The following is a 10,045-nucleotide window of genomic DNA, read 5'->3' as shown; positions in this document are numbered from 1 at the left end:
TCACCTTGTACTTTCTTACACACTGAAGACAGAAATATCAAAACTTTACACACCTTTAAGTGCCAGAAGCTGTTTTTCAACACTGGCATTTCTGTGGAAAATAAACATTCTGATAGAACATTATATTTTATATTATTGTATGACATAATACATATTAAAACTACTATTTTTTCTTTTTTTTCATTAAACAAAACAAAATATTTTTTGAGTTATTGTTACAATGTTGCTAACATTATTATCAGATTTATTATTATTATTATTATTATTATTATTATTATTACTAACACATTATTAGATATTACGTTCATTATAATGACGTTTTATAGAAAAAATTATAACTAAATGAACAATTTCCTATGTTATGTTATAATTATCTCATTCATACAACTGAGCAGTTGAGGGCCCATGATAGCAGCTCCAACAGTCATTTAGTTGAATCTTCTGAGGAGAAGTGGGTTCCACACACCAGCCATCAACCAGAAAAGAGGTTCAAGCAGTCTCCAAACTCAGCACCTGTTTCAGCTCTACCAGTAAGAGTGAGAGACAGAAAATCCCAGTGATCCCAGAGCCAATGCTGTTTGCAGATTTAGAACTCGAGCCCTTTGGCCCTGCCCACTGCTTTGTGATCTGTGTTTGTACCTATAAACTTCTTTCACGCGCTCCAGTCTGAAGTTAATGTTGGTCGCGTGAGTTTTTCTCCACTTCTCTTCCAGTGTCCTGATTCTTTACACCTCTGATCATGAAATCAGAGTCCAGACGGAGATCTTTAGAAGAACCTCCACACACTCCTGCTGCTGCTGCTGCTGGATCAAAGGTACAATTTATTCATGTCTCAACTTTCAGTGTGGTTTGCAGGGCAAAGATACCAGTTAACAGATCAAATATTCACATGCGTATCCCAGTGATCTCCCAGAGGAAGTTTAGTTTAAAGTAAAGGATTAAGTGGCGGACTGCAAGTTTGTTTAGTTTCTGCCTCGCACTTTAAGATCATTTATTAGTATTATTTTTAAAACTTACAGAAATCCTTCTGTAACCAATGCAATCAGTATGTTTGCAACAGTAAGGATGTGAAGGTCTTGAGAGAGCTCTTCGCTTTTACCCATCATGAGATGTTTCTTGTGGGACACCTTGGTATTGGGACACCTTTATACAGGCCATCAGTTGGGACTGAAGCAGCTGATATTAATTTACAATGACAATAGGCAGGATTGCTTTCTAATTACTGATTGATATCTACTGCTGTCTTGGCTTCTCATTCCTTTTTGCACCTCCCTGTCTTCATGTGTTCAATAGTTTTTCTTGTGTGTGTGCTGTTTCACAACATTACACAACTTCATTTATGGACATGTATGGTTTGATTCCTTTGTGTGGATTGTATGGGTTGTTACCAACATCTGATAAAGATTTCATGTCAATAGCACCTTTAGAAATATATTTACTGAGAAAAATGTTGACATGTTCAATACTTATTTACCTGCTGTATGTATGTATGTATGTATGTATGTATGTATGTATGTATGTATGTATGTATGTGTGTGTGTGTGTGTATGTGTGTATGTATGTCTGTATGTGTGTGTACACTGGCATGTAGGGGAGATAGATGTTGGAGAATGGAGTGCTGCTGGTGATAGAGAAATAGGTGAATTAACGTTAGCACTAGCAGAGCTGTTCAGCTACTTGCTACTTAAGATTAATGGCTTCTGATCATGAATTCTCCTCCTGTCCATTGAAATGTCCGGCCATCAGTATGAATGCAGTATGAATGCAGTCTGTATGAATAACAATAGTCTGTATTGCTGTACATTAATATAAATGCAGTCTGTATGAATAACAATAGTCTGTATTGCTGTACATTAATATGAATGCAGTCTGTATGAATAGCCAAACATGTATAACAATAGTCTGAGTGGCCCCCGGAGTCTAGCAGGTGGAGGGAGAAAAGGACCTGCGTTAAAAATGATGTACAGTAAAACCCAGAGTGACTTATTTCCTTCTTCTTCTTCATTCAGCTTCTTCCATTAGGGGTCGCCACAGCGGATCATCTGTCTCCATACCCCCTGCCCTCTACATCTGCCTCTTTCCATCCTCAGCATTCTCTTACCAATGTACCCCATGCCCATGAAACCATACTGCTGCTCACAGATGGTCACCTCTTCTCTCAGCCTGGCTTCCACTACTCTTTCCCATAACTTCATGGTGTGACTGATCAACTTAATTCCCCTGTAGTTACTGCAGGTCTGCACATCTCCCTTATTCTTAAAGATCAGTACCAGCACACTCCTTCTGAGCAGCACTCTTCCTCTTTCCTGAATATCACACTACAGTGTTCCTCCTTCAGTTTCCACCATCTTATTCCTCTTCCAGTCCTCAATCTACTACTCTTCTTCTTCATCTCCAAAACCATCCTACAGACCAGAATCCGATGCTGTCTAGCTACACTGTTCCCTGGCAACACCTTCTTCTTCGTCTTTTTCTTCTTCTTCCGGCTGCTCCCATTAGGGGTTAGGGTTAGGGTGGATCATCCTTCCCCATTCCCCCCTTGTCCTCTACAACTGCCTCTTTCACACCAACTACCTGCATGTCTTTCTTCTTCATGAATTTTTCCTTGTTGGCTAACGATACCTGTGGTGGTCGTTGGTAACCCGGGCCTCGACCGATCCGGTATGAAATTCTGATTTGTGATCTGCATGTTTGATTTGGCACATGTTTTACACTGGATGTCCTTCATAACGCAACCCTCCACATGTATCCGGGGTTGAGACCTGCACTAAGAGTGCACTGACTTGTGCAACACTAATGGCTGGGTCAGAGTATCTTCTTTTCAAATGTATCTAAATTGTGTATGTAGAACACTTTGGTCAGGAACTGTTCACATTTACATTTAGGTAGGTGATTTTCAGCTGAGAGTCTGAAAGCAGAGGGACATGCTAACAAGTTGATTGAAAATGCCATCATAGGCCATTAGGAGGAAGTAGGTTGCTGCTTTTGACAGCCACAGATAATTACCTGCAGTCGTCATCAATGTATTGTTGTCCCAACCACAGGGATTTTCACACATCATTTGGAAGACAGCATGCAGATCAGCTCAGTAGGTACTGATTGTTTGCACCAGTCCAGATTTTGAGCTTTGTCTAATGAGAGCTACTATTAGCAAATGTTCTGAATCAGAAATGTATTTTGCTAAATCCAAAATCACCCAAACATTGCTTGAATATAGTTTCAGGTAGCTTTGTGATCGTGGACTGAATCCTGTTAAGCTCTGATGTTATCACAGAAGCACAACAGGTTCCACAGTCTTTTTCTCTGTCTCCTGGAATAAGATGATATAAGGCTGCCTGGTCTGGTACTGGGAAAACTCCTCCACCTTGAAGACATAAATATCGGGGATTTTGGGAGATTTTATACAAGTATTGAATAGTTAAAGGTTTTCTAAAATGCCTCAAAATACCTCTCATTTAACTTGTTTCAAACCATATCAGATTACTATAGCAGACATTTCTGATAACATTCAAAACCAAATCTAAAATTATTACAGTATATTGAATCATTTTATATTGTTTTCCAGATGCACCACTGCTCAGATTGTGGGAAGAGTTTTACTAAAATTGCTGTTCTGAAAAGACACCAGAGTATCCACACAGGAGAGAAGCCATATCACTGTGATCAGTGTGGGAAGAGTTTTACTCATCAGGGTCATTTCAAATCACACCAGCGTGTCCACACAGGAGAGAAGCCGTATCACTGTGAACAGTGTGGGAAGAGTTTTACTCAACGGGGTAGTCTCAAATCACACCAGAGTATCCACACAGGAGAGAAGCCGTATCACTGTGAACAGTGTGGGAAGAGTTTTACTCAACAGAGTCATCTCAAATCACACCAGAGTGTCCACACAGGAGTAAAGCCGTATTACTGTGAACAGTGTGGGAAGAGTTTTGATCGTCAGAGTAGTCTCAAATCACACCAGCGTGTCCACACAGGAGAGAAGCCGTATCACTGTGAACAGTGTGAGAAGAGTTTTACTCATCAGGGTAATCTCAAATTACACCAGCGTGTCCACACAGGAGAGAAGCCGTATTACTGTGAACAGTGTGGGAAGAGTTTTAATCATCAGAGTAATCTTAAATTGCACCAACGTATTCACACAGGAGAGAAGCCGTATCACTGTGAACAGTGTGGGAAGAGTTTTACTCACCAGAGTTATCTCAAATCACACCAGCGTGTCCACACAGGAGAGAAGCCGTATCACTGTGAACAGTGTGGGAAGAGTTTTAGTGCTCGGCGTGCCCTCCTCAGCCACCAGCAGAGTCATACAGGACAGAAGCTGTACCTCTGTGGACACTGTGGACGGAGCTATGTTCATCAACGCTCATTAAGGAAACACAAGTGCTCTTAGACACAACCATAAACTCCTGATGTGAATTTGTAAAACAAATCATCATCTTAAATTTCTTATTTGAAGGGATGTAAAGGGAAATTGTACTGTAAATATCGGGGGAACTTTAAATTGTAATGTTAATTTTAATTAGTTCTATCAAACTGGACACCTTTCCAATCCATCAGAACATTGTTGGTCCATCTACAGTTACACTACAACTACACTTTATGGCAACATGTATGAGGCTACCTGAGCGTCTCACCCATATGTGCTTTCTGAACATTATCTAATAGAACGGCTTCCAATCCATTGTCCCCTGAGCCCAGTGTTACTGATTTACTGCAAACTTGAGCTTGATCACACGGTTACACAGCAAGATCAGGGAATAGATTTTTGTTGTATATGTCTGGACCTATAAGAATTAAAGTGCAGACAAATCTCACCCTAAGTCTTTTTTTAATCTAAAATGTTAAATGTATAAACCTTTAGGTATTTTGCACCGACGTTCATTTTTTGTGTTTCTCTAACTTCGAATAAGTTTATTAGTCAACTGTAAGGTTTGGTTGAGGAGTGGTAATGGTATGGGGCTGTACTTTAGAGGTAAGACTCAGCCCTTGACTTAAAGTGTAGGGAAATGTTCATTACTTTAGCATACCAAATCATTTTGGACAATGCTATGCTTCTAATATTGTGGGAATAGTTTGGAGACGGCCCTTTATTAATCCAGCATGACCATGCCACAGTGCACAAACTGAGGTTCATAAAGACATGGTTGGATGAGTTTGGTGTGGAAGAACTGAACTGGCCTGCACAGAGCTCTAATCTCGACTTCACTGAACACCTTTGAGATTAATGTGAATGTTAAAAGTTGATTATTCTAAATGGACTGTATGAGTCTCGGTGTCATTAAAAACGTCTTCAGGATCATTTTTTTGTGATTATTTTATGAACAGTTCAATTTTAAATTTTTCTCTAGCTATTGTTTAAGTTATACTTTATTTTTTCTAAGGAAGAAAATAGAAATTCTGGTAATAGAAACAATGTTTTGATTCCATATCGTAGATGATTATGAAGTATCAACAAATCAGCATTGTTATTTACTAAATTAAATTTCAGTAATTAACAAAATTCTATTATACAGAAAGAATAAAATGGAAAGCAATCAACTTTAATGTGGGAGCATTAAAATCTGTGTTTCCAGAGTCCAACTGTGACACTCAGTAACTTCAGGAGTCTCAGTCTAGAATTGTATGCAGTTCTCACTGCTCTGAATACAAGAACACCCGAGCTTCATCACCAAATGGAAACAAAAGTTAATTAATAACCAAAATAACTTAAATCTAATGGATATTTACACTACATGCTGCATACGAAAATTACGTGTGCATACAAATTTTAGAAAACTAATTTCCACTTAAATATAAAGAAAATGGTGCAATGTGTTTTTGTGAATACGTTAATATGTATAGTATAAGCAAACATTACAGGTTTGAATATGTGTGCAGCTCAGTGTTGCAAAAACTAAATAATACAGATTTACTTATATATAAATACACTTTTGCTCCACTATTACATTAGGATTAGTTTACACACTGAAATAACTTATACAAATTGCACAGAGTGGGTAGTTTATTAGTACTATTTATCTACATTATAACTGTAACATGTTGGCAAACATTTCATAATTAAAGCCAGCGGTGGCAAAGGTTCACACATCCTTCACTCAGTAGAAGTACAGATACTCATGTTTTGAAATACTCAGGTAAAAGCTGAAGTACTGACTATACATTTTTTTACTCGAGTTTAGGTAAAAAGGTTTGGGCTCTGACATTAAGTACATTATTTAAAAAGTAGTCATTACTACTACCTGTTTTAGTGTCATGCTGGTAAACCCATGTCATGTCCTATGGTTTTAGAGGTGAAGAAGAAGAAGAGGAGGAGAGAGAGGACTGAAAGAAGAATAAGATGGTGGAAACTAAAGGAGGAAGAATGTAGTGTGAGATTCAGGAAAGAGGTCAGACTGGGGCTCTGTGGTGGTGAATAGGTGCTGGATGATTGTGGAACTACTGCAGAAGTGATAAGGGAGACAGTTAGAAAGGTACTTGATGTGACATCTGGAAATAGAAAGGAAGACAAAGAGATGTGGTGGAATGAGGAACTGCAGGAGAGCAGAAGGAGAAAGAGGTTGGAGAAACAGAATTGGGTTCGACAGAGTGATGAGCAAAGTAGGCAGGAGTACAAGGAGATGCAGCAGCTGTAGGAGAAGTTGGACACTAAGGAAGGAGAAAAAGATTTGTATCGTTTGGCCAGTCAGAAAGACCAAGCTGGGAAGGATGTGCTGCAAGTTAGAGCAATAAAGAATGTAGATGAAAATGTGTTGACTAGTAAGGACAGTGTGTTGAGAAGATGGAGGGAGTACTTTGAGCAGCTGATGAACGAGGAAAGTGAGAAAGAGAGAGAAGGTTGGATGGTGTGGAAATGGTGAAGCAGGAAGTGGATAGGATTAGTAAGATTAAGAGGAAGAAGAGTGGAATGTCGGTTGGACCAGATGACATATCAGTAGAAGCATGGAGATGTTTAGGAGAGATGCAGTGGAGTTTTTAAAAAGATTGTTTAACAAGATTTTGGAAGGTGAGAGGATGCCTGAGGAATAAAGAAGGAGTGTGCTGGTACCGATCTTTAGAATAAGGGAGATGTGCAGACCTGCAGTAACTACAGGGGAATTAAGTTGATCAGTCACACCATGAAGTTATGGAAAAGAGTAGGGTTTGATTTTCCCAAAGCTTTACAAACATCTTTATAACCTTTTCCAGACTGATAGATCTCAAATACTTTGTATATGTATATTATATATGTACATGTATATTATATGTATATGTATATGACCCCGAACAGCCTACACGATCTGAGGTATCTGTGGAACTACCTACTGGCTAAAATTTTGTCAGAAATAAATAATAGATAGATATTCACCATAGTCCAGATTTAAAGTGTCCCAGTGCGATTGTCACTAAAGTGTTCATGTGTTGGGTGTTTTCCTGGTTTAGACTATGAATGGCCTGTGGGCAGAATCTCCTCCTCATTCTCCCCTGTTTGCCTTCAAGGATCGGAAGCGCTTTCCTGAATGCAACACAGAAAAGAGGACTTCTTTATTGGGATGGCTGAGGTCCTCCAATATCTTTCCTGCCCTGGTCCAGCACTGCTTGCTGTACATGTCCTGCAGTTCAGGGAGCTCAGAACGCTCAGCTGACTGCACCACCCTCTGGTGCCTGCCCTGCATGGTGCATTTCTCAAACCAAGAAATGATGCTACCTATCAGGACACTTTCAACGGTGCAGTTGAAGAAAGACCTCAGCACCAGAGAAGGTGATTTAAAGTCTCTTAAGCATCTCAGGTGGTATAGACGCTGCCTGGCCTTCATCAGGGTGACGATCCCAGCCAACATGTCAATGTGGACCCCACATGGGTTTTATCTGGGTTATATGGGCATCACGTGGGCATGGGGTCATTGTGGGCACTTTGATGGGCCCCAGCTTAGTCAGGGTTGTGGGCCCCAGCTAGGTTGCCCATTTTGTTTATTCGAGGGCCCTGTATGGGCCACATTTGGGCTATATTTAGCTATATTATTCAATTGATGATTAATTCAATTGATATGTTTTTTGCGTGTTTTATATGATCGAAACAGTTTTATATATTAACAATTACATAGTAGGTTAGTTAAAAAAAAAAAAGGAAGAAAAAATCTCCTGTGCAGCTCACAGAGTCCCCCATTGGCTCCTGTGTTCCCGCCTTCTCATTCTAAAGAAACAGTCTTCACTCACTACCACTGATCACCTGACCTGGATAACCTGACCTGACCTGACCTGACCTGACCTGACCTGACCTGACCTGACCTGGATAACCTGACATCTCTGTAAGAAATTTCATTTAATGTATACTTCTTAAAGATTTGTGGTAATTAAAGTTACAGGCACGATATAAAGAAGGTAAGTGTGGAGAGTGAACTGGTTTACCTCAGAGATAAACACCTGTGGAAAACTGAACATTTTTAACGATTAGCAAATAACTAGCACATTGTCTACTAAAATGTGGAAATAACGACTCTTCAAACTCTTTCACCCGTGTTTTCTCCATATAGTGTCCTCATGATAACAGGAGGGTGAAACAGTAAAAGCACTGTGGAGTCTCTTTCTCTTTCACTACCTTTATAACATGTGTATATACAATACACAGAGAAAAGCTCTGAGGAGATTGTGACAGTACTTAGATTTATGTGAAATAGGTAGAGGTGATAAAAAAACGTTCATATTTATATCATTTCTAAACATTACTAAAAATATAATACGTTATGATTACGATAAAGATAATAAACGTAATTTTGCGCCGTTCATAAATTTAGTCAGATCAGTTAACAGTTTGGGCAAATGGTGGATTAGAAGGTGTTTACAACCTTGTGATTTTTTGTCTTTTTTTTTTTTGACTGATAGTCTTCTGCTCATGTAACTTGCATGCATACAAATAATGGTTTGTTATACAATTTTTTTGTATAACAGGAAGCCTGAAGCAGAAACATTTGCTGAAAACTGTCAGTAAGAAAGAGCTGGAGAAAGCGCTTGGTAAATGGTTCACAAATGCAAGAGACAGAGAAGGCAACCGTGCTTTGAGAGCTCAGTGGGACTGTGATCGGAGTGCAGTACAGCCGGAAGTGTAAGTCATATAACCTATAGCTAGGGCTGCACAATTAATCATATTTTATCCCGATTGTTTAATTAAAGGAATACTCCACCCTGAGATGAAAAAATATCTTAAAAATTACTTATCCTCAAGGCATCCTATACGGTGTCTGAGAAGAAAACACATGCAAATAGAAAAAAACACCAGCAAATAAAAAAAAACGTTATCAATTTGACAACACATCCAAACACAGAAACACGCTGCAAACCCTCACAACACAACCAAACACAGAAACACGCTGCAAATCCTCACAACACAACCAAACACAGAAACACGCTGCAAATCCTCACAACACAACCAAACACAGAAACACGCTGCAAATCCTCACAACACAACCAAATAGCACAGATCACAAAATAAATGTTTCAAGGGGACCACAACAAGTGACAAACCTGTCTGGAACTGCTTATTGTTCGATGTCTATTCGTCAGTGGTGTTGATGTGTGTCGATGACCTGAAAGGTGAGTTGTTTGTTTATTTTATCATTGTTTGTTTATGATTCCTTGGCCTTTTGAATATTATTATCCTAAATAATCTGATGAAATACACAATTAACTGTTAAACGTTATTATGTTAACTTGCAAAGCCAAGGAATCATGATCAGGATGTTAAAATAAACAAAAACTCACCTTTCAGATCATCAACACCACCACTGATCAATAGACACTGAACAAGCAGTCCCGGGGTCGTCACTTGTTGGGGTCCCCATGAAACATTTATTTTGTGGTCTGTGCTGTTTGCAGTGTAAATGAATTGGTTGTGTTGTGAGGATTTGCAGGACATTCTATTTAGTTGCGTTGTGATTTGCAGCTCGTGTTTAACTGATGAAGATGTTTTCTTAAATTGCTGGTGTTTTTTTTATTTGCATATGTTTTCTTCAGTTGCAGTGCGTTGAACTTTCTGGTCCACCGTGATCCGAGGTGTGACTTACATCTT

The 10,045-nt window shown here is 39.1% G+C and overlaps 1 protein-coding gene across 1 annotated transcript in view; it reads left to right on the top strand.

Annotated features, from left to right (window-relative positions):
* The window catches only part of LOC124384556 (zinc finger protein 850-like), a gene marked incomplete at its 5' end in the record, with an annotated part of 172,746 nt that extends 168,353 nt beyond the window's left edge, over positions 1 to 4,393 (top strand). The window contains 1 exon segment of the mRNA XM_046847512.1: positions 3,593 to 4,393. Coding sequence (XP_046703468.1) covers positions 3,593 to 4,393 — 801 coding nt within the window.
* Positions 4,394 to 10,045: the final 5,652 nt, after the last annotated feature.

This window comes from Silurus meridionalis, chromosome 4, assembly GCF_014805685.1.
Source record: "Silurus meridionalis isolate SWU-2019-XX chromosome 4, ASM1480568v1, whole genome shotgun sequence".
NCBI lineage: Eukaryota > Metazoa > Chordata > Actinopteri > Siluriformes > Siluridae > Silurus > Silurus meridionalis.
Note: the sequence above shows the minus strand (reverse complement) of the source record. Positions and strands in the feature narration are given on the sequence as shown.